The sequence below is a fragment of the Crotalus tigris genome, unplaced genomic scaffold (assembly GCF_016545835.1).
Source record: "Crotalus tigris isolate CLP2741 ecotype Arizona unplaced genomic scaffold, ASM1654583v1 scf7180000018818.712119, whole genome shotgun sequence".
Lineage (NCBI taxonomy): Eukaryota > Metazoa > Chordata > Lepidosauria > Squamata > Viperidae > Crotalus > Crotalus tigris.
In genome coordinates, this window is record NW_024097211.1 from 185,748 (window position 1) to 211,513 (window position 25,766).

Consider the following 25,766-nt stretch of genomic DNA (forward strand, 5'->3'; position numbering starts at 1 on the left):
AATTCTGCATTCAGTTGGGTGTATCTTTCTCTTTCTCCTTTGCCTTTCACTTCCCTTCTTTCCTCAGCTATTTGCAAAGCTTCCTCAGACAGCCATTTTGCTTTCTTGCATTTCTTTTTCTTTGGGATGGTTTTAGTTGCTACCTCTTGTACAATGTTGCGAACTTCCATCCATAGTTCTTCAGGCACTCTGTCTATCAGATCTAATTCCTTAAATCTATTTGTCACCTCTACTGTATATTCATCAGGAATATGATTTAGTTCATACCTGAGTGGCCTAGTGCTTTTCCCTACTTTCTTCAATTTAAGCCTAAATTTTGCAACGAGAAGCTCATGATCTGAGCCACAGTCAGCCCTGGTCTTGTTTTTACTGACTGTATAAAGCTTCTCCATCTTTGGCTGCAGAGCTCATAGTCAATCTGATTTCTGTGTTGACTGTCTGGTGATGTCTCTTGGGTTGTTGGAAAAGAGTGTTTGTTATGACAATTGTATTCTCTTGACAAAATTCTATCAGCCTGTGCCCTGTTTTATTTTATACTCCAAGGCCAAACTTGCCTGTTATTCGGTTATCTTTTGGCTTCCTACTTTAGCATTCATGATGATAAGGATATCATTTTTTGGTGTTAATTCTATAAGATGCTGTAGGGCTTCACAGAACCGGTCAATTTCATCCTCTTCAGCACCAGTGGTTGGGGCATAGATTTGGACTACTGTGATATTGAATGGTTTGCCTTGGATTCAAACTGAGATCATTCTGTCATTTTGGGGATTGTATCCCAGTATTGCTTTTCCTATTCTTTTATTGACTATGAAGGCTACTCCATTTCTTCTGAGGGATTCTTGCCCACAGTAGTATACCTGATGGTCCTCTGAGTTAAATTCACCCATTCCTGTCCATTTTAGTTCGCTGATTCCTAAGATGTCGATGTTCAGTCTTGTCATCTCTTGTTTGACTACATCCAGCTTGCCTTGATTCATGGATCTTACATTCCAGGTTCCTATGGAGAAAAGATCTTTACAGCATCGGACTTTCCTTTCACCACCAGATGTATCCACAGCTGAGCGTCCTTTCGGATTTGGCCCAGTCACTTCATTCTTTCTGACGCTACTAGTACTAGCCCTCTGATCTTCCCCAGTAGCATATTGGACATATTGGACCTGAGGCGCTCATCTTCCAGCGTCATATCTTTTTGCTTTTAGTACTGTCCATGGGGTTTTCATGGCAAAGATACTAGAGTGGTTTGCCATTTCCTTCTCCAGTGGATCACATTTTGTCAGAACGCTCTGCTGCGACCTGTCCATCTTGGGTGGCCCTGCACGGCGTAGCTCATAGCTTCATTGAGTTATGCAAGCCCCTTCGCCACGACAAGGCAGTAATCCATAAAGGGGCATCTATTAATACACACATATAAAAACAATGGATCCTTCTGTGTATAGTAAAACTTACATCTTGCTAGTATAAATTTTAAATGTAAATATGTCTAGTAGAAAGAGGAATTGTAATATTGCAGCAAAGGATATATTTGTTTTGATTCTGCTATAATGCACAAACATTTGCTTGAAATTTTAAAGTTGTCTTGTGAAACAGGAAAGATAATTGCCTCTGCTTTTTTCAGTCTCTGGTCTCTACAGTAAACTCTTTTCATGAGACAATCACTTCACTGGAGGAAAAGGCATCCTTCCTGGAGAAAACAGGCAACATAGCCAGTAAGGGAACCATAAGTCAGTCTATGACAGCTGTCTGGCAGCGGTGGGCCAGACTCAGAAGCATTACCCAAGAGCAAGAAAGGATTTTGGAAGAATCAGTGCAGAAATGGAATGTATTTAATGATAAGGTATAAGGATCAAGTTTACTCAATGTCTGTAAATATTTCTAGTAGCCGTTAATGCATCATATCTGTACATTGAATTCATAATGTTAACATTCAAACTGTTTTATCCATGTTGCCATTTTGTTAACAGCAGTCAATGCACTGGCCATCAGCATTTTCCTTATATTTTATTTTGTCTCTGGGCTCTTGATATCTCTGTGAAGCAGAAAGGGATATAGTATAGAGCAGTGGTTCTCAATCTTTTTAGACCGGCGACCCCGGTCATGAGCAGGCGGCACGCATGCACAGCACCGTTCCTGCGCGGCACCGCCCCTGCGCGGCACGCATGTGCAGCGCCACCCCCTGCGTGGCGTGCATGCGCGCCGCCCCATGCGCCGCCCCCTGCATGGTGCGCATGCATGGCGCCGCCCCCTGTACGGCACGCATGCGTGGCGCTGCCCCCATGCGCCACCCCTGCGCAGCGCGCAAGCACGGCAGCGCCCCCTGCGCCGGCTGAGAAAAAAATGGCGGATCGCGTTGTTTGGCGACCCCCGTGAAATGTTCGTTCGACCCCAAATGGAGTCGCGACCCACAGGTTGAGAACCGCTGGTATAGAGGTATGCAGAAGGAAGGTAAGATTAGTACACTAGACTAAAACTAAGATTAGTTTTAGCAGAAATATTTTCTGCTATTGCAAAATATCAATTGTTTTGAGTCCAAATGGTACATTGAAAGAATAGGAAACAAAGAAACGAGTGGCAAATTCCACTGAACAGGTTGGACTCTCTGAACTAACAAAACTTAATTTCAGAATGTCCATATGATTAGTTGGATCTTTTGCATCCTATGATGGAATTTTCAGTCACCATCCCTTACGGAACTCTCTCAGTATCCTAGAGTTTTGTGGAAAGAAACAGTTGTCTAGACAAACTAGAAGACATTGAGAAATGTATTGAAACATATTTAATGTCTAAGTACAGCATTGCCTGTAAGATTATTATTATTTTTTTAAAAAATATATGCTTTCCTATAACCCAACATTCTAATCAACAAAGGTGTCCATTGTAAGTTATAAGTAACTTTAATAATAAGTATATATTTATAAGTATCTTTAATAATAGATACTATCAGTGTTTCCATGCAATCTTCCTGCTACACTGTAAGGCCATTAATTTATCAAAAGGCAAGCTGCTCAGATCCCATCACATTCTAGCTTTGCCTTAGATTCTTTATCTTAAAGTTAGATTATCCTCTCCAAAGAAAATTAGTGAAGATTTTGGAATCCCATCTGTATTGTAGAGGCATATTCATTGAGGCCAAGATGGTTCATGACAGACCCAGTTTTGTTGGTGCATAATGTGTGGATATTGAATTTGAGAATATTATAGATTATAATGTTACATATACTGTGTGTGTGTGTGTGTGTGTGTAGTTATGATACCTTTAAAAAATAATAGATTGGATTTTTTGTTTAAAATTATTATCTTTAGATGCAAAAAGCAACAGAGACTCTTGATCAGCTGCATGAACGTTTACCAGAAGGCTCAGTCGAAAAAGCTTCAAAGAACGAACTTCTGGATCTTCTAGATTATCACAGTAATTTCATTCTAGAGCTTGAACAGCAACTATCATCCTTGGGCCTCCTGAAACAGCATTCTTTTAGCTTGCTCCAAGATATAGAAATAACACCTAGCTCCCAGGAACAAATGCCCATCATACAAGAAATCAAAGCAATGCAAGACAGATGCCATAAGTAAGAAAATATTTTATATTTCTGTGTCAGGAAGAATAATGGAACACACAGTATTGATGTCATGCTCCATTCTATAACTTCTAGGAGACACCCATAAATCTGCTTTAGAATTTCGACAAATTCTCCAAAGCATAGTTGGCAGACAGTGCTGCAGGGAGGGAAAAAGAAGAAAAAAAAACCCTCTTCTGACTACATAAATGTGCTTGCATAATCTTGGGTTTACCTCAGTGTGGAAATAAGGGGAACCAGACCATAGCTGTATTTTTCCACTATTGCTGAATGTGAGAATTATTCAAAAGCCCTGTACAAGTGGTTACTTGAGCTTGTCCTTTGCTTGGCAATCTATTCCTTGCAATAAAGTGACAAGAAGTTATTGCAAAGGGAGAAAACTACCAATTTTGACTTTACTGTCCCCCATGCTTACCTCAGGCCTATTTGCCAAATAATGTAGAATCTAGAATAATTTTGATGGAAAAAAAGCAATGGTTGAAACTTAGTAATATAATCTTGCCTGTTAAATAACAATAGCAGTAATAACAGTTGTTGTATTACAACTCTAAAATAAAATTTAATCCCTGTTACATATTTTCTGTTTTGTTGATAGCAGTAATGTCGATAACAGTAATGTTTTCAGATATTATATAAGATGAAATATTTGAACTAACCTTTAAACATTTTTAAAGCATGCAACAGAAGGTGAAAAAAAGTGAGAAAATAGTTAAACAAGAATTAAAGGAACGTGAAGAAGTGGAAAAAGATATTAATAAAGTAAAAATTTGGATTCAGGAAGGCAGAGAATATTTATTAAATCCTACGATAGAAAGCGATACTCAACTTGAAAAACTTCAGGTATGTCAAACATATACCAATTATTTAATACAAGTTCAAGCTGTGAATATGTGAAAGCTATGTGTGTATATCTGTAGAATGCTATAATATGTTTTGATAGAAGCTGCAAAACATATGCTCACTTCAGCAGCACATATACTAAAACTTGTAACTATGTTTTAGAACGTACCTCAAAATTAATAATTCACCTGAAGAACTATTTTAATAATGGAGATAATTGATAATGTATTTCATTATTCTGGGACAACAATTTCTATTTATTTTGTAGTTTTACTTCTATAACAATCACAGGATGCTCTAATCTCCTATCATGACTAACCCAATGTGAACCTATTACTATGCATAAATATTAGTGCAAAATCCACACAGTAGTTTGTAAAACACAAAGATTATATGGTGATCTGAACACAGTTACAGCCAATAAAAGTACTTTGTAACTGCATCAAAATTAATCTCTACGCCAGATTTAATGTGAAACAAACTGCATAGTATATTTCTTTTTTTTGTCCTCCATATACTTTAGACACTCCTGAAGGAAGCCACTATGCACCGTCAAGCAGTTGAGAAAATGGCTGAACAGCAGCAGAATAAATACTTGGGACTTTATACCATTTTACCTTCTGAGCTGTCTCTTCAGTTAGCAGAAGCAGGCTTGGCACTAGTAAATATGCATGAGCAGGTAAAAATTATTTAGTATGACAATTCTACAACCGATTTCAATGCTAAAATCCCACAAGGGTCACTGAGCCAAGCCGTAGCAGTAAATTAATGCATACAAAAGTAACAAAATCACCTACACCACATAGCCATCATCTATTCCTCACTATTCCAGAGCAACTATAAATATGGTAGAGGTCCATGTTAATTCTCGGTAAAGCTCTCTCCCTCTTTAGTATGTATTTCCTTGAAACCAAAGATTTTGCATACTTTTTGTATATAAAATTAACTGTACTGCTCTGTAGTTTGCTTAGACCCACCATCACTATAAATACATACATACATACATACGTACATACGTACATACATACATACATACCAGAATGCATAGCCATGGATCATATGGAGAGGAAGGAAGAGATAGCACAGCTCCCTTTTCCTATATCTAGAAATACCTTTAAGAAAATCGTTCATGTCTGCTAGAAGTAGGTTAGTTCAAGAAGGTATAGCTTCAGATTCATTCTTAACCTTACTGGGTGACTTTGGATACTAGTTCAACCTCTCTCACAGGGCTAGTATTGTTAAAATACTGTAGAAGGTTATCCTCCATAAAATTCTATATTCCATAGAATTTCTATATTCACAGAAAATCTTTTATATATAACTTTTATTAAATCTTATATATATATCTTTTATTATTAACAGCAAACTAAAATAGAACAGACAAAATGGAAAAGAGAAATAACAGAAAAAGCAAAAACTACAATAAAAGTAGAAGAAAATAGGAAAGAAAGATAAATAACAATATGAAAGTATAAAAAAGTAGCTTCTGATAGTCTTCACAGCAATTACAAGTACAATTATATTTTAACCTCTTACTCTCTAGAAGGTTACATCATAACTCTCTTCTGTCTATAATCTGTCCTGTCTAATCATCAAAATCATAAGTTCATTTTTTCATTTTTATGCAAAATATTCGTAAGGAATTTCCGGGCACCAGTAAATGTAGATATTATCCTTTCTGTAATCAAAGAAGTCACTTGTCCAACAAGTTCTGTCAGTTTCACCAATCATTCTTCCATGGTGGGTAATGATGAATCTTTCCATCTTTGTGCATATTTTATTCACTCATTCATTCATTTACTTACTTACTTACTTATTTATCTTACATGTAACCTATCTAACCTGGAGATGACTCTAGGTGGCTTACAATCATTAAAAAACAATAAAAAATATTAAAACAACACATAATAACATTAAGTTATCTGAAAATTTATAAGATGGGAAGGAAGGGAGAAAGATGCACATGGGGAAAAGAGGTGGGGTCTTATCTTAGTCCCTGAACGACCTCCAGAATAATGTACCCCCATTGGGGCTCCAGGCCAGTTGGCAAAGCAAGGTCTTCAGGCCCTTTTGGAAGGCCAAAAGGTTGGGTATGGATCTTATCTCAGGGGGCACAATGTTACAAAGGGCAGAAGCCACAGTAGAAAAGGCTCTTCTCCTGGATCCCACCAGCCAGAATTCCTTGATACTTGTATATATAATAGCCTATAGTAATTTTGCCATGGTAGTAGTCATATATTAAAATAAACTTCCATGGGTTTTGTTTTTTTTGTTTATCCTATACTAAAAAAAAATCTCTCTTCAGTGGGGTATTAATAAGTTATTATTCCTGATAGAGTAGAAAAAAACCCCATTTATCTCTACACTCTAATGTCTTGTATTCATTATTATAACAAATGTTTGCGCTCTTATCAAAATGTTCCAGTAATGTAATTTTTCTGATCTAAGAAATATCATCACATTTTCTTTGATATATGCACTGTAAAAATTTGTTTCCTTATTTCATTTAACTTTTTTTTTTTAATTTGGCAGATTGAAGCCAAAGTAAAAGATGCTCAGCAGCACAAAACATTAAATCAAGAATTTAACCACAAAATTCAAGACGTGGCCAAAGAGCTTGATTCAATTCAACTGAAATTGAAAGAGAAGACTAATAATATCACACAAGCTAAAAGAGATCAAAAGGTAAAATATTTTGTTTAAAACCTAATTTTCCTTATCTAAGAATTTGATGGAATCAAAGCTAAGATTATGTCTTTTTCTATGAATTCTGACTGAAATATTGAGAGTGCATTTTTATATTTAAAAAAGGTAGGGAGAGAGCAGTCTTCAGGACCTCAGTATCATGAAACTACAACTTTCAGAGGTAGTCTAGTATAAAATAGTTTTGATAATGATGGATTGATATGAGGATGCTTTATCACCTGTTGGAACAACTGAATGTGTGTAGTGGCACAGATACTCTTTGGTAAACAATGGTAGTTTAGATTGGGAACTCCATTGCTAAATGAAACAGTCATAAAGTTGACATTACATGAATGCACTGACTTACAACGGCAGTCCCAGCAGCCTTTGTTAGATGAATCCAATGCAGTCATTAGGTGTAATGCCACATGATCACCATTTGTGATTTCCTGCTTGCTTCCGCACTGACTTTGCTTGTCAGAAGGTTGCAAATGGTGATCCCGTGAACATGGGATGCATGATATAATTGCAAGCTAGTTGCCAAGCACCTTTGCATTCTTGAGCTATAAATGGACTCTAGGTGTCAATAATGTATCATGTTTATCCTTTTGCCATGTGTGATTTTTTTAAAAAAAAACATTGAGCTCCTTGACAAAATAAAAACCATGAAAAAATGTAAAGGTAGCATCAATTCTGAATAAAAATAACTTTTCGCCAATTCATCTTATGACTAAAATATTCTCCTTTACTACAGAATCTGGATGAAGAAGTAGACAGCTGTAACATAAAGCTTCTGGAACTTGAGGCAGCTGTCCAAAGCTTTGCAGAGCAGAACCCTCAGCTAGGTAAACAGCTGGCTGGCAAAATTAATAAACTGACAGAATTCCACCAACAAATAATTAGGGAAGCGGAATACAGGGCATCAAAGCTAAATCAGGTATGGCATCATATTGGACTGATATGTTCTGAAGTTTTATCATTCAGAGAATGTTCTGTTAAGTTCTGTTAATGTTCTACACAAAGTCTTTGTGTAGGACTTAAGTTCTGTAAATGATATACCATGCTGCTTTTATAGAGCTCAGTTTCCCAATTCTACTTTTATTTTCTTTCTTTTTTTAAAAAAAAGCCAGTCTTTAATGAAAATAAGTTACCAAATATCTGAATTACCAAAAATTATTGTAATTATTGTTATACATAGCAATGTGAAAACACAGCTGCCAGTTCTTTAGCTGGTATTGAGTTATTCCCAAGAACCTAGGACAGTGGTGGCGAACCTATGGCACGTGTGCCAGAGGTGGCACTCATAGCCCCTCTCTGTGGGCACACACGCCATGCCCCGGAGATGGCAACCGTTCCTCTTCAACCAGCTTGCCAAGGCCCCCTGTGGCCGAATGCATCCCAGCACGGCTGGTTTCCCTTCCCCCCGACCCATCCGTCCTGGACTCACATGCTCTCCTTTTCCCAGGCACGACCCACTGCATCACCTCCTCAGCTGTTGGCCATCCGTCTAGCTCAGAGGCGGCTTCTTGAACTGCCGGTGGCAGGCTGCAGAACCCCAGAGTGTGCCGGTTGAGGGGCCGGCTGGCTGTGGCTGCTGATGGACACTGTCAGCCCCCATGCGCTCGCTGGCCTCTATGTGCGGGGGCTGATGGGGTCAGGCAGCAGCTGCCCCAGCCCCTGCCTTGCCTTGCCCTGCGACAATGGCATCCCTGCCCTGCCTCGCCTTGCCTCGTGCTGCAGGACAAGCCTCCTGCCCACTGCCCGACCTCCCAGAGACCCCCTGGATCTCCCCCAACCCTGCCCGTCCTCCACAGGCGTCCCTCCCCACAAGCAACATCGAGGTGACCATGCCCACCTTGGCCACACCCACCCAGTCTGCCATGACCACCACAGCCATGCCCACCCAATGGGCCACGCCCATCTGGCACCCGGCGATAAATAAGTGGGTTTTGGGTTGCAGTTTGGGCACTCAGTCTCTAAAAGGTTCGCCATCACTGACCTAGTAGTATACTGTATAATGTGTGGCTTTTTGTAATTGACAGATGAAAATGCATAGATTTTCTAAGTGTCACCCTGGATTTTTTGGCATGGCACCCAGTGTTCCCATAATCACTGGAACCACCACAACTGGTTTATGTCACAATCTTTCAGCTTCGTTTTTCAGATCTTGGTACTTTGTGATTTTCTTCAATTCTTTGACTTCTATTTTACTGTCCCCTGGTTTTGCCACATAAATTATGCACATTTTCTTCTTTTCAACCAGAATTAAATCTAGCATGTTATGAGCCAAGTCTATCAATACAGTAGTTTACATTTGGAAAACCCGCGTTATTTTAACCTTCTCATTTTTTATTATTTTTCAGCTATATGATCCATCAATTTTTCATTACAGGCACATGATAACTTTTACAGATGTTCCAGTAAACTGCCATAGAGAATGTGTTCAGTCATTAGTGTTATTATTTCCTTAAAGTAGCTGAAATTGAAATCTTACAACCTCACATAGTAGTACAACGAGAGCAACAGATTCAGTATACCAAGCACAGTATAAAAAAGACAGAAATTGCAGAAATGCAATTAGTTTGAAATTCTTATTTATAGGAGCTCATGATTTTCTCTTACAACTGCTATAGCTATTTTTCTATAGGGTGCAAAATAAGCAAGGGATACAGTATGTACATGTTCTTGAATGCATTCAGACAATGTGTCAATGTTTTGGGTATATGTTCGATGAATGAATTTTAATGTAAGTGGTTTAGTAGAATAATATTTTACTCAAGGAATGTAAATATTAAAAACTTAAAGAACTGAACTGAGTGAACAATTATACTAAGGCAGATCTAAGTCTTGTGTACATTTGTTCTTCAAATGTATTGAAATTTCTTGATTTTTTTGCAGGCTGTTTCTCATATAGATGAATATAATGAAATGCTAGAATTCATATTAAAATGGATTGAAAAAGCTAACATTTTATTACATGGTAACATAATGTGGAATTCTGCTACTATACTTCGCAATCAATTTATGTCTCATCAGGTAATAATAGACCACATAACCTTTCTTTTTCTTACTAATAGCAGAATTGCTGCATTGAAAAAGCTATAAGCAGAAGTTTCCAATCCCAAACTATAGTATTTTTATTGCACCTCTTAATGAAAGTGAGATTTCTTTTGTTTGGCACCAAAGATCAGTGAAAGTTAGGTCCTAACGTATAGATATTAATGTAAAATGGTTTAGCTTTCTTGAATTACAAACCTTTAAGGCTGATTTTTTTTGTTTGTTTTGGAATCATCAAATTTACATGGCAACCCATCTCATGAAAAAGTAAGTCTGGGCAGAAAGCAAACAACCTGCAAAATATAACATACACACACACACACACACACAGAGAGAGAGTATATGGAGAGTATATGTACTGTTTGTGTGCGTGTGTGTGTATATATGTATTATCCAGAAAAAAAATAATTGTAAATTAAAGGCTAAGAAAGGGCAGCATATGTTAACAATAAAGGAGCTTCCTCAGCAACTTACATGTCTCCTGGGGCCCTCAGGCTGATGCCATAACCAGATTTTGAAGGATTTCCAGAAGATCAACAGGAATGGGGTCAGCCTGCTTTAGGAGAGGAGATGTTTCATAAGGTAGGCACTTTGGTAGAAAAGGCCCACCTTCTGAATCCTGCCAAATGCAGCTCCTTAGCAAATTGGACCCTCCCCCCCCAGCATACCCTTTCTGTAATACCTTACAGAAGAGCGGATATAATTGAGGAGAGGCAGTCCCTCAAATATCCCAGCTATATGCCACAAAGGGTTTTAAAGATCAAAACCAACATCTTGAACTGGACACAGAAGCAAACTGGCAACCAATGTACTTGAAGAGCAGAGCAAATAATGTGTGCTATTCTTTAGCCATACGTAACTACCCACCCCACTGCATTTTGCACCATCTGAAGTTTCCACTTACTCTTCAGGGGCAACTCCATGTAGAGCATTACAAAGGCCCAGTTAGCTACAATTGCCACCAGCTGTTTGAGCAGGAGTTGTGAGTTCAGGAGAGCCCACAGGTTGCAGAACAAATCTGTCTGAGGCAATGCAACCCCATGTAGAAATTGTTTCCAAAATCTATCCAGTAGATTTCAATAAAACACCCAAATCATATGTTCAAGCCATTCTTAATATTCTCTTCTGAAGACTGGGTGATTGGACCTCTTCTAGAGAATGATTGGCCTAGTAAGGGAAGTGAGATACCTCATACACCCTTGATCACAGGCTGCAAGTAGTCTACCTACTGTAGTTTAATAGGAATAATGAGTATTTGCAAAGATGAATTAAAAGCTACTGAGAAGTTTTGTATGAGATCAGGCTCATCATGCACTGGAAATTCCAAGTTGCTAATTTACTTAGATGAATCTGCCTGGAGTTCAGGCCTACAAATTTCGTCTTAGCATCTTTTCAGGTAATGGAATGATTCTAGATAAGTGTATCAAGGTGTGATTACAGGGAACATTAAACAAAGGGATTATGCAATCTCATTTCTCTGATGAAAACTTCCATATTAGCAGAAATTAAAAATGTATTTCTAAAATACAATTGATATTTCACCAAAGTTATAGCTGTTATTTTTTAAAATTTTTATCCTATGACATTTAAAAAATGAATAATTGCAATAATTTTGAACCTAAAGTTTAGTTCTGTTGCAACTGGAAGAGTTAAACATCATTTATTTTATACAATTTAGGCCATGTTTGAAGAGGCCGGTGAGCTTCCTAGGGATCTTGAAACTATGAATGAAAAAACAGAATACTTGGCAAGTGTGTATTTCACTGAAGCCATGTCTCAGCAAGTGTCAGATCTTCGCAGGCAGACTGAGGATTTACAGCAGGCTATCAAACACCGGCTACAAAATATTCAGGATGCAGCAAAAGTATGTGGAAAGCATTTTATATATACATTATCTGTGGAGTGTATTAGGAAAGCACAATGCTAATAGAGTTCATTTTGATGTAGCTATTCATTTTTATTTTAAAAAAATGTATTCTATTGATTTTTTATTGTAATTATTTTTAAAAAAATTATTAATTTTTATTTACTTATCACATTTTGGAATACCCATCTCCCTCTGTGAGGGACTCCAGGAGTGTACAATGACATATTAAAACATAAAATTAGGATATAAAAGTTAACATTTAAAAAGGGGCAAAAGTTGATTAAAAACATTCTTAAAAATTAATTGAAAGATGAAGGAAAGACATTCAGGGTGCTCTCCATTCCCATGGCTATGCTCGCCTCTGGGCTCCCCAAGCAAGGCCACAAATTATGTAGATATCTATATGTCGCTCCTAAAACATTAAGATGCCTGAAATCGTGTTTTCTGATTATTATTATACATTTTATGTTTATAGGATATGAAGAAATTTGAAACAGAGGTGAAAGCTCTTCATACAGCTTTAGAGCAAGCTCAAGCCACTCTGACATCTCCAGAAATTGGTCGTTTGAGTCTGAAAGAACAACTTTCTCACCGACAGGTAAACGGATCATACCAAGGAGATACTATTTGTAGAACACAGTTGCGAAGTATTAATTCTTGGGTTACTTTAAGACTGGGAACCTTCCTTCATTTCTAGGATGAATGCTAATAATAAGAGCCATCCTGATATTGGGCAGTGGAATTAACCCATCTAGTTGTCCACTTACAGTTAGGTGCTGGAAAACCTAAGAGAAGGGAATGTTAACTTCAACATTGGCCTTTGTGGTATTTGTTATATTCACAAATGGCTTTCTAGGTTTATCTTAGTTCACAGTGATTTTGTAAGTATGTATTTCAGAATACAGGCAATCCTCATTTAGTGACCACAGTTGGGACTGAGTTGTTGTGTACTTCATTAAGCAAAATGGTAACTAAGTGAATCATCATAATTTTTTACTTCAGCTTTTCTTTGCTTTGCAGACCTGCAAAGGTGGCAAATGTGGGTATTAATTACTGTTTCATTACTGTCCTAAATGTGAACAGTTACTTTGTGAGGCAGTCATTAAATGAGGACTACCTGTACTTTAACTTCTGGTCTCATGTTGAACTGAAACCACTAACAAACAGATACATTTATTAAAGCTTAACTTCCAACTGCTTTGAATCTTTGGGATTACCATATTTCCTAGGCCTAGTATCCCATTCATTATCGTTTTAAAATGTTCTACTATAAAATTCAATTTGAGCATTTAAGACCTAGAATTAATAATTATATTCATTTGAGCTCATTTTTGCAAAACACACATAGTACCGTTGGCTTACGTATGCTCAATGTTTCCAGCATTTGCTTTTGGAAATGGAATTATTGAAGCCAAAGGTTCATGCAGTCCAAGCTTGTCAGAGTGCTTTACGGATCCCTGAAGAAGTTCTCACTACTCTACCAATATGTCACGCAGCTCTTAGGCTGCAGGAGGATGCCAGTCATCTACAGCATACAGCTATCCAGCAGTGCAATATAATGCAGGCAAGTGTATGTTAACATAAGACTCAAACTAATACATTGCTGTGGAACACTTTTCATTGAAAGAATTTAGAGAAGGAAAGCTGTTGGGGGTTTAATGATGAATGAAAGAGCTAAAATGTATGTGAAAAGTATGGATTGGTGTCATCCAAGTTGTTATGAGTGTGTTTGAAAGTAGGAATGTATAGGTTGTTGCTAATTGCATGTTAGACTCATGTGAATGATGATGATGGATGAACCAGACCTAGATTTTTCGTGAACGTATATCATTATGTGAAGGGTGATGGGAGCTAAACTAAGAACCGTAAGCAGAGAAAAAAAATATACAGTGATTTGAGATGAAACTGAAGTGAGAAAATCTTGCAAGGAGTTTAATTTTGGTTACACTTATTCAGTGTGGTATATAGGTAGTCCTCGACTTACAATCATTCATTTAGTGACCATTCAGAGTTACACGAGCACTGGGAAAAGTGACTTGTGACCGTTTTCTCACGATCATTGCAGCATCCTTGTGGTCACGTGATCAAAATTCAAGCACTTGGCAACTGACATGTATTTATGATGATTGTGGTGTTCTGGGGTCATGTGATCATGTGCAACTTTCTGATAAGCAAAGTCAGTAGGGAAGCCAGATTCTCTTAACCAACCGTGTTACTAACTTAACAACTGAAGTGATCCGCTTAACAGCTGTGGCATGAAAGGTCGTAAAATGGGGCAAAACTCACTTAACTGTCTTGCCCAGCAATGGGAATTTTGGGCTTAATTGTGGTCATATGTTGTGGACTATCTGTGGTGTAATACATATCTACTTAGAAATAAATCCTACTATAAGATTGCAACTTTGCCCTCCTCATTTTAGGTGATGATTGTAATAATGACGCTAAGTTAATGAAGTAGTTATCTTATTCTACAGGCTCAATTATCTGTTCTTTCTCTCTAGGAAGCAGTAGTGCAGTATGAGCAGTATGAACAAGAGATGAAATATCTACAGCAAATGATAGAAAAAGCCCATTACGAGATTCAAGAGAAGCCCATATCTACAAGTAACATCCAAGAATTGGAAGCCCAGATTTCATGCCACGAGGTATTACAACTGAGATCCAAGGCTGACTTTTGTTTTTTAAATGCTAAAAATCACTTTGCTTTCCTATGATCCTTTATTATAACAGAGCTGTGGAAAGAAAATATCTCATAATTTTGTCTTTTTTCCTCACAATAGGTAGTTGAAATTGGTAACAGCTCTTAATATAGCTATTATAGCTCCATTCATCTGAGACCATTTTTGGTGATCACCTTCTAGACTTTATATTTTAGATTCTGAGAGTTATATCCTACTCACTTTTAATTAATATTAGGTATGCTTTCAGAGAAACAACTTTATGACACAGAGCAAATTATATAATGTGTCATAATGGATTTATTGGTCTATTATTATTGGTTATTATTATTATTATTATTATTATTATTATTATTATTATTATTAGTAGTAGTAGTAGTAGTAGTAGTATTTGCAATGAAAACACCATCAGAGTAATGGCTAAAGCAAAGTAATAACTCTAAAATGTGAACATTTGGTTCTGAATCATTTTAGGATATTTTTTCCTACTGCTCTTACAAGCTAATGTATTATTTTAAAACTATTTTTATGTATTAAAAATTAAAAGGGATGAAACAATGAAAACTCTCAAAGGAGGAAAAAAACATACATTCAGATTGAGCTGAGCCATATATACCTCAGAGTTCATTATCATTTCAAATGAGTCCTATAACTATGTGTATTTATATTACATTCTTTTTCATGTGAGTAGCAGTGGGTTTACAACTATTATATGAAATGAAAGTTTGCTAATCAGTCTCTTAAATTTTCATTCAGGATGGGTGGTGGTTTTCTGTTTAGTTTCTGTTTTTCACTATACTAAATTATTTTAGGTACAATATGAAATGTAAAAACCTGCTGGGCAACAAAAGTCAGGAAATCACTTTGTTTCAACTGGAAATATTTAAAAAGAAAACAGGTTATGCCTACAGCTTTTTTTGAAGAGCAAAATATCAGAATAAGAGAAAGCATATTATTCTGAAAGAAAGAAAGCCATTAACCAATATAATAAGAGTTACAAATTTATTTTCATCTTCAGAACTGGTTATATTGTGGATATTTCTATGGAGGCTGAAGCAATCACTCTCAAAATTGCTATAAATCAGTCTCAGTACACATACTGACAATTTCTCCAGTGAGCTTTTTTTATTTGGATACATTATTTGTGAAAAACCTCTTTATATAGCCAGGAGCTAAATAAAAATAAAAGATTGAGTGACGTGATATATGTACAATTAATGTTGGTTTTTCATTAATCCAGTTACCTGGAAAGAATTTCTTTCACTTATTTACTTATAGATCTTCTTTGTATTCAAAACAATTCAAGCTCTATACATGAAAGAGTACATTAGAATAATTCAGGAAAATAAGATTATACTTCTATATCTATACTTATACTTGCATATATTATATTTAGATTGTTGAGGCCATGGTTATATATAAGATATATAATTCTTTCCAAACAGTTCTTTGGTAGATTTTAATTTGGACTTAATCATTGAGAAAAGAACTATATGTACTCTATGATTTGTTATATTTTGATTATTGATGCTCCATGCTTGAAACAGTATATTCCAACATTTTTTAAATAGGTGACCAATAATTTAAAGTTTTTTTAAATAATTGACCATATATGATACCACCAAAGATGGTATCTTACTTTGCTTTAGCTTGTTTACTAGATAAAGTATATGTATTGGAATACTGAATACTGAAGAGACATTATCAAGAATTATTTTCCATGTTAAAATCATTCCTCCACTCCTTTTACATAGATCATTAAGAAATTCAATCTAATAGTCTTTTGTTCAACTCATAGCTCCTCAGAGCAAGATTGTGAGATCCGTTAAAAGCAATCTTTGGTAGAATCAATTCAATTCTAGCTTCCAATGAAGGATAATATTTGTAGCTTAGGGCTGAAATGAGGGATCCTTGGTGCTCTCTGAGCTTGCTTGTTTCCCTGAAAACCTTTCATTACCCTAACTAGGTAACATCATCAGTGCTAGGACTAGCACTTAAGATGTTATCTAGTTAGGGTAATGAAATGTCTGCAAGAAAACAAGCAAACTCAGAGAGCACCAAGGATCCCTCAGTTGTAGCTTAATTTGATTAAAGTTTCAATTTCTAGTATCGATCAAGTGATCTCTCATCCATAGCATTATTAAAAGCATAAGTTTGATTCAGGCTTTATGATCCAGATTTTAATTGGTGCTATTGCTATACCATGTTTCTCACTGATAATATCCAGATGTGACAAACTGCAGCTATTAATGCCACAGAGAAATGATCTATACAGTATTACATCTATTCATCTATACATCTATTCATACAAACTAGTTTGTACTATGCAGTATCAAGCTGTGATTACATTCTCACAGCTCATCTCAAAAGGGTATTCAGTCTACAGGTAGTCCTCATTCTACAACCACAATTAAGGCCCAAATCTATGTTGCTAATTGAGAAATTTGTTCAGTGAGTTTTGTCCCATTTTACGACTTTTCTTGCCACATTTGTTGAGTGGATCACTGCAATTAAATTAGTAACGGGTTTATTAAGTGAATCTTGTTTCCCCGTTGATATTGCTTGTCAGAAGGTGATCACATGATCCCAGGACACTGCAAATGTCATAAATGGGAGTCAGTTGTTAAACATCCAAATATAAATCACGTGACCATGGGAATGCTGCAATGGTCAAAAGTGTGAAAAATGGTCATACTGTAAGTCACTTTTTTCAGTGCCTTTGTAACTTAGAACAGTCACTAAGTAAACTGTTGTAAGTCAAGGACTAGCTATATTAGGTGCATACATGCCTTTTGCTGGAGAGTTCTTTATATTCCACATGCCAGAGTATATTATACAAATTTGGGAAAATATCACCCAAATTGATACAGGATCTGAAAGACTCACAGGCAAAGATTCATAGGATGATAAAATAATTTTACCACAAATATTATAAAATCTGTCTATATAAGGGAAGACAATGATTGCAAAGTGTAGGACTCAAGCAGAAAGATGGAGAGAGAGAAAGGAGGAGAGAGGAAAGTCAAGATTCAGATCTTGAGTTTCTTTCTCCTACTCATGTATCATAATGGATTGAGATCCGTGCATTTTGGGGCAGAAATAGTAGTTGATGCCTGCATAGTAGCTTTATCTCAGGTCCTTTGCCTTACAAAAGCATTTCAAACTAAACCTGTTGCAGTGGACTGGAATGCAATTGTCCATGGCACTTTATTCTTGTACATCTTTTGGACATTTGTTTTAGGAACTATAAATGCAATATAAAGTTTATTATATACCAGTTGGGAGCCTAGCTACAAAAGCACATGTAAAGAAAGAAAAATGTCCATGTCTAGTTAATTTTCTCTGTGTGTCCATCTTTTGTAATCTTTGATAAGAATCAGCAGCTATTTTTGCTTTCTCTTTCTATACAGCATTCTGAAGCTAATACTGTATTCTAACTCAGTATATATGCTTATTAGAAACCTGACCCAAAACACTTGAGTTAAAGGGTTAAACAGCAACTTCTATATCACAGTAGCTTTGTTTTGCAACCCTTATTTGTTGTGCCAGCCAGGTTGAGCTGCAGAAAGGCAGACTTTGATATTGGGATTTTAATTTTAAATATGCTTGGGTGCGTGTTTTGTTCCAAATGAAACCTGGATGCAGTCCCCGTTATTGCTCTTCTTAAGCAATTACAAAAAAAATAGGTCTTTTTAATTACAACATTTATTTTTGCAAATGCCCCTGCTAAAGCCAGCATATTAGAACAGCAAGAATAAAGTAACAGTGTTTGTTAGCCTTGAGTTTTATTGTCTGCTCTGTTAACTATTGTGTATTCATAAAGAGAAACAGCATTTAAAAAAAAATACTTCCAGTTATCGCATGACCTCATTTCTCTGCTATGTAGTATCTGGAGATGTTCAACTGGTTTTGGTGCCTTGCAGGAAGGCAACGGCATAAATTATTCCTCCTGTCCCTCCCCTGTTTTGAGCAGAATCCTGTGTGGAAATGCTTTGTCTTTGTCCCCAGCTTAATCTCCTTGCCTGTGATAAGCGAACAGTTCATTTGCATAGCTGACTCTGTTAAAGGGTTAAATGTGCCTGTGATGCAGCCTGACTTGTTCTTTTTCCCACAATCAACATCCTGTGGTTCAGCTACTGCTGTGGCTAATATGGAGCGTCTGAAAGACAGAGCAGTGATTTCATTGGCTGATCTTAAAGAAGCGAGCCGGGTTTTTCTAACGGAAGCAGAATTGCTGCTAGCTTGTACTCCTTATGGCCTTTACTGATTCTGCGGTTTTCTCAGGAGCTGGCACAGAAGATCAAAGGCTACCAAGAGCAAATTGCATCTCTCAATTCAAAGTGCAAGATGCTAACAATGAAAGCCAAGCACGCTACTATGCTGCTGACAGTGACAGAAGTGGAAGGGCTTTCAGAAAGAATGGAGGAGTTGGATTCAGAAGACATGCTTCCTGCACATACTGCTCACTCGTCCATAGTGATGGTAAGCAATGACCATGTAATTCACATTTATCTGTCGGGATCATTATTTGAAGTCTTGTTTCTCACACTCCTGTGAACAGGATTGCAATCATTTACTTGCTTTTAAGAGATGTCAGGATATTGTAGAGTAAAAGATAATGAACTCAGTTTATGCAAAATGGTAAGGTGAACAGAAAAATGAAGAGAAATCAGCCAATTATCTTTGTCAGCCATCAGATGGGTGGGGTGTAAGTCAGCCTTTTAAAATATGAGTACTATATATAAGCACTAAAAATAATAAATCATTCACTCTAAATAACAGTAAATTAGGTCAAGGATTATACATCTAATAACTCATTTTTAAAAAAATATGGCTTGTACATCCAATGCAGACTGGATGTCTAAATGCAGAACTGAAGAAGAATTTAAAATAAAATGTTACATTACATATAAATTAACCATCTGCAGCAGTGGTAAATTGTTACAGAAGTTTAAACTAAAATATTTTATAGATGAATAAAATGCTTCCGTGTTAGCTATTAACAGTAAACAGGAGAACATATTTTTTCCTAGGCTTTTAAATTAAAATCAAAATATTTTATTATGATCATAGATCAGAAAATTAAAATTTAAAATATAAATTACAAAACAAAATTAAAAGTTTTTGGTGAGATCTTCATCACTGCCCAGTAATAGGTGGCATTTCTCCTATCTACGTATTGGGTTGATGTCTGATGACATGGTAATAGTTTAGTGTTCAACTCATCTGTTTTGCCTGGCAATCACTGGAGAGGTGCTATATGATACTTTTGGAAATCACAATAATAACTCCAATAAAAGAGGACTTAACTGTTTCTATTTCTTCAGTTTTATTTGGTTCCTAGGCTCCTTACCCTCATATAAGATGTCTTAAATGGGTGCTGGGGAAATTTGATGGACTATGGGCAGGGGTGACAAAATAAAAGCTGTGTTAGATGACTGAAGCTCCACTTGAATGAGTTGAATGGAGCTAAATGATTATTGTTTTCAGTTATTTTATATTTTCATATTTACTTTTATTTATATATCATATGTAAAAATCACGTATCTTTACATCAGCTGCTACATAACAGTGACAGGGGCCTGTGTTTAATTTTTTTGTGCAGAAGAAATCAGTAGATGAAATGATGACATAAATTGGTTAGAACTACTTCATCCATATAAATGAATGCAAAAATACATGACTGGTTTTCATTATGCTGATGAATTTATAAGAGGCTACAAAAAGGAGCTTAAGCATCCCGTACTACCCCAGTTTGCAGGCTGATCTGGAGAAAAACTGCATTATTTTTAGCTGTATGTTCTAGTTGTTTCTCTCTGTATTTTTTCCCATATGGTTTCCTTCTTGGTAGTATTAATACCTGTATTTTTGTGGCTGTACTAATTTTCAAATAGAGCTGTTATGTACATTCCTCAGAAATTCATCCTTCATCACCTTTACTAACATACTTCCGCTGCTGAGGAGAAAGGTGGGGGGGAAGGAAAAAAGAAAAAAAAATATTGTATAAAAAAGGTATTGACTGGCACCTACAGAGATGGAAAATGTTTTGCCTGCCAAAACCTACCTAGATTCAAGGATCAAGTAGTATGAAGATTCCTAGTTCATCTCGTTCTTTATAGTTGATCGGTATGCAGGTTTGTGAAGGGAGCATAGACTCTTACAAACTATGTTCTGATGAAACTCCACATTTTTGAAGACGTGAATTGCAAAGTCTTTCTGGTATCTAAATGATCTTCCTGTCCTTTGGGATACATTTCCTATGGCAGATGACTGCTGGTCGCTGTCACACACTTCTGTCACCAGTTACTGAGGAATCTGGGGAAGAGGGAAGCAACAGTGAGATCTCTTCTCCTCCCGCCTGTCGCTCTCCTTCACCTGTGGCTAATGCTGATGCTTCTGTTAATCAGGTATCTCTCTCTCAGCATTCATTCATCTGTGCTGTCTGCAAGCATCTGTGGTCCTCTGCACAATATCTCATTTGTTCAGTAATGTGAAAGATTTTTTTTTCAGGAAAAAAAAAACCTGCTGAGTATAGATCATTCATGCTTTGCAAATGTAGAACCTCTGTTTTACAATTAAGAAATCCCCACTCATCCTCACTTTCAAAATTAGTTTAGCATATCAAACTTGTAAAAGAAGCTGAGAAAACACAACTTTATGCTAACATGTTAGAAATATTTCATTGTCTCTTTGTCTCGATTCTCTCACTAGATTGCTGCAGAAAGATACAGTATTTTCCATTGTTTTGATTATGCAGGAATAATCCATTCTTTTCATATGATTCCAGCTGGGTTTTTTTTTTTTTTTTTTTGCATCTTTTCAACAGAAAGGTTCATTTAGTATGTATCTGCATATGTCTCTACATATGGTGCCAGCCCTTGTATTCATCAAAAGTATTTTGGAATCATTTTGTATCATTCTCTTTACAATGAAAAGAAATATAAAATGGAGTAAAACAGTGAAAATTGTAGATTCTGATGTCTCCTTGCATGTACTGTAAACTTGAGATTTTCCTATAGATTTTCAATAATATTCAACTTGCGGACTGAAGGACAATCTAAAACTTTACCTTTCCTTTAAGTACTTCACAGGTATGTTTCAGAACATTACCTTGCTGAAATATACAATCTTTTTTTTCAGCCTTCATTTTTTTTAATAGGTTTTTTCTTGAAGGCTAGGAAAATATGCAGAAAAGGTGTTCAGATGTCCAAAACTAAGTTTCATGAGAATTCGTGAGAATTGTCAGAAGCAAATGTCCCAAAGTCATAATAAAAGGCATCATCTCGAACATGCAAAATAAAAACTTTATAAACCTGAAATGTTTTGGAATAAAGTGCTTTTGAATGATGAAACATTAGGAGAAAAATGGGTGAAGCATTTGATGAAAGAAATCTCTTCTCCATCATACTTCGGGGTTGTATGTGGAAGGAAGAACGGATCTAACTAAATGCCATCATAATCTTAGAAGCAATATCCTATAGTCAGTGAAGAAACTGAATCTGTAAAGAAATTGGTTGTTTTATTGAGATAATTCAAAGCCTACATCTAAAACATCTATGAAGTACTTAAAGGGAAAAAATAGTTTCAGTGATACTTTAAACTATATCAGAAACTTGTTTAGGAAACAAATATTATTTGCAGTGCAAATAATGAAAAATGTGGGTATTCTAAATATACATGTAACATCTGAAATCAAATATTTATGTTATCTCTGTCATTGGCTTCATGTATAGTTTAAATAGCATGTGAGTGTTTAAAGTAAATTCTTGTCTGGCTGATGAGGTTTCCTGGGATGCAGTACTATATGTTTATCACTCATGTTAAATCAAAGATTGGAAAATTTATAATTCTTCAATGCCACATTTATAATTCTTCAGTTCTGTGTTTACTTAAATCAGTAATAGCCATCTTCTAAGTTGTTCCAAAGTGTATGTGGTGGTGGTTGTGGTCTTTTTTTTTTTTACATATAAAGTACAAGCAAAAGTGATGGGAAGAAAATAAAAATAATGCTTTTTAAAACACCCTAAATGGGAACTACAGTATAAGACCTTAGTATTAAACTAGGATGTTTTCAAAATTCAACAATAAGCTGAAGTTTCAGCACTTTTGAAAATACAATATTTTACCTCATGCTCATAGGACATTGCTTATTATCAAGCCTTATCTGCTGAACAGTTGCAGACAGAAGCATCCCAAATTCAGCCTAGCGCTCCGATTGCTCAGGAATCCTGTGAACTAAGATTAGAAACCATTTCCAGTACTAAATTGGATGATTTACAACGTTCTTGGGAGACCCTGAAAAATGTGGTAAGTCTTTTGGTGTAAAGAAGAATGGAGCAAATATTACCAATAATGTGGGTAGGGATTCCTGTTTATGTCAAAATAAATACGTGCTAAGATACGTTGTCTAGGTTGAAAGTTAGATTGCATTGGAGCTGTGAGGAAATTTGCATATAGAAGGTTACAAGGCCTTGAATAACCTCTTCAACTTCAAATTCCAGAAGTCACAAAACAGGCCTGATCTGTTCAACCCTAGAAGTCCTATTTCTTATGTATCCTAAATAGCACTGCCTACAAACGAAGTATTAGCATCCATAAAATCTGAAAGGGAATAAGATTGCCAAAATGGTAGAGCGCCAACCATGTTTTTGGGCATGGAAAACTAGAATACTGACTTTTGAAAAACAAAAATGATAGTTAATAAATAGCATAGCTGATTAGCTGGAATATTCAGGAGGAGCAATCCACAATACAATATTTGGAGCTTTAGCTGCAGTTCCAAATGTGGCTCCTGGATTATTAATGAGTGTTGGGATTATACTGTACAGAGCAAGACCAATTGCTCTGACACCCAGTCTTTTCTTTTTCTCAAACTTAAATCTTATTGTGACCCCTAAAGTCCATGAAGTTTAATATGTGAGGGCACTGGGAGGTCTTTTTGCTTTTTCCATATCAGCCACTCAGATATAAAGATTTTCGGTAGGGGTCTTTCTTTGAAATAACAAAGTTATAGCAAAAAATTAAGTTATAACAAAGGGCATTGTGAATTTTTAAAAGAGATTCACCAGGTATCTCTTGCTGTGTTTTTAATCTAAGATTGTTGATTTTCTGAAATGTTTTAGCTTGTGTTCATTTCATATCCTTATATTTAAGGTTTTTTTTTCAATTTTTATCAACTGCTTTGAAAATATACTATTTGAAATTAGTAAATACTCAGGCACTTGTCAGATTCCAAATAGGTGACTTCATGCCAACATGTGGATGTCTAGAAATAAAAGCAGCTGCAAACCCAATACCAACATAATGAATCCATATACTATGAGGAGGATTAATGGCAAAAGAAATTATATGAAATAAACAATAGGTTTTGTATCATTAAACTTATCAACTAGATTCTTAATAACTACTTTTTGAAGACTACTAGGAAACCACACCTATATAAGAAAAATGCAATGCCATGTCTGTTGTAGTAATAATAAAAGTTTAGCAAAAATTCCTATTTATACAGGCTAAAAGCAATTTAATTATAGTTTGAGATTGAGAGCTGTTTTGCAACAATTTGGCAACATAAATTTCATTGTAATAATGTTTATGAAAAAACTCTGCAGTAATATGTCTTTTAAAATCCTAAGGTAAAATCACTAAGTGGTAAATTGTATGTTGTATGTATGCTTCCTTTTTCTGTTTAATACATTTGTTAAATTAACTTTCATTAAAATATTGTTAGTTCACTGCATTTTCTCATTATTAAATACAGAAGTTTAATCTCTATTTACAAATATTTTTTCTTTTTAGATTAGTGAAAAACAGCGTACACTTTATGAGGCTCTTGAACGTCAGCAGAAATACCAAGATTCTCTTCAGTCTATATCAACCAAAATGGAAGCCATTGAGGTGAAATTAAATGACACTCTAGACAGTCATAAGAGTCCAGAAAGCCAGATGGCTGGCCACCAGGTAAAATAAATAAATAAGCATATTACAAAGTTGTTTTCTTGTTCAGTTTCAGGTCTTCAGATCCAACTGTATGGCAAAGTTATGTGACACATGTTTTCATTCTTCGCTTTCTTTTAGAAAGTGATGAATTTGTTTTTTTTAGAAAACAAATATTTTAAAAGGCAAAGGTATTACTTTAAAGTTATTATGCATTTGCCAAGTGCCCATTCATTATCTTTGTTTTTACTATACTAAAGTGCAGGTACACTAATGAATTGAACTTTTGAATGAATCATCAAGTAAAACAAATCCTGTTCCATTAACAAAATGTGCATTAACCTCTCTGTGTACTCCCCTATCCTTCTACTTCATCACCATCCATCTTTATCCTTGCCAGTCCCTCAAAGGAGCTTGGAAAGAGGGAGTGTCTTTTCCTTTTTTATGAAAGACAGCTTTTTTTTTTTTTTTTTGCATCCTTACAGTACATTGGCTTACTAGAGAGAGCTCTGACTGGGTGCTACAGAGAATGCACATTAAAGTAGAGGATACAAGAGAAATCGAGGACAAAGTCCTTTTCAGGACTGGTCCTTCATTTATGTGGAGGTGCCACAAGACTGAATCTTAACTCATTGATTTTATATAAATTAATACATTGTGGTTATAAATATCAATTCCTAATAGAGTGTTTCGGTCTGATTTTATGACTGTAGTTCTAATGTTCCTAGTTTAAGTAATTCAGTATTATATAAATATTTAAATAAAGCAATTAACATCTTGTATTCCTCTGTGGTACTATACACAGGATCCAGTGGTATGTGCTACTCAGTTTATAATAGAGGTAGTCTTTGACTTATGACCACTATTGAGGCCAAAATTTGTGTTGCTGTTTGTTAAGTGAGTTTTATCCCATTTTATGACCTTATTTGCCACAGTTGTTAAGTGAATCACTAGAGTGGTTAAATTACTAACATGGTTGGTAATGTCAAGTGCATCCGATGTCGTCCGTGAGTAAGAACCAAAAGGAACGCCGGTACACACTGAGCTCACCAATCGATTTATTGTAAAGATGAAACAAAGTCAGCACTGGGAGTGGTTTTCTCCCAGCGCCTTAAAACTATGTGCCACACCCTG

The 25,766-nt window shown here is 35.9% G+C and overlaps 1 protein-coding gene across 21 annotated transcripts in view; it reads left to right on the top strand.

The window, feature by feature from the left end:
• The window catches only part of SYNE1 (spectrin repeat containing nuclear envelope protein 1), a 306,096-nt gene that overhangs the window by 171,486 nt on the left and 108,844 nt on the right, over nt 1-25,766 (top strand). For 19 of the 21 annotated variants that reach the window (XM_039356302.1, XM_039356310.1, XM_039356316.1 and 16 more), the window contains 15 exons: nt 1,616-1,834; nt 3,301-3,563; nt 4,247-4,412; nt 4,936-5,091; nt 6,945-7,097; nt 7,852-8,034; nt 9,996-10,133; nt 11,833-12,018; nt 12,497-12,619; nt 13,403-13,585; nt 14,523-14,666; nt 18,984-19,181; nt 20,966-21,106; nt 22,839-23,006; nt 24,495-24,656. In XM_039356302.1, coding sequence (XP_039212236.1) covers nt 1,616-1,834; nt 3,301-3,563; nt 4,247-4,412; nt 4,936-5,091; nt 6,945-7,097; nt 7,852-8,034; nt 9,996-10,133; nt 11,833-12,018; nt 12,497-12,619; nt 13,403-13,585; nt 14,523-14,666; nt 18,984-19,181; nt 20,966-21,106; nt 22,839-23,006; nt 24,495-24,656 — 2,583 coding nt within the window. The remainder of the gene's footprint in view (nt 1-1,615; nt 1,835-3,300; nt 3,564-4,246; nt 4,413-4,935; nt 5,092-6,944; nt 7,098-7,851; nt 8,035-9,995; nt 10,134-11,832; nt 12,019-12,496; nt 12,620-13,402; nt 13,586-14,522; nt 14,667-18,983; nt 19,182-20,965; nt 21,107-22,838; nt 23,007-24,494; nt 24,657-25,766) is intronic. The other 2 variants (XM_039356308.1, XM_039356314.1) reach the window with 2 other exon arrangements.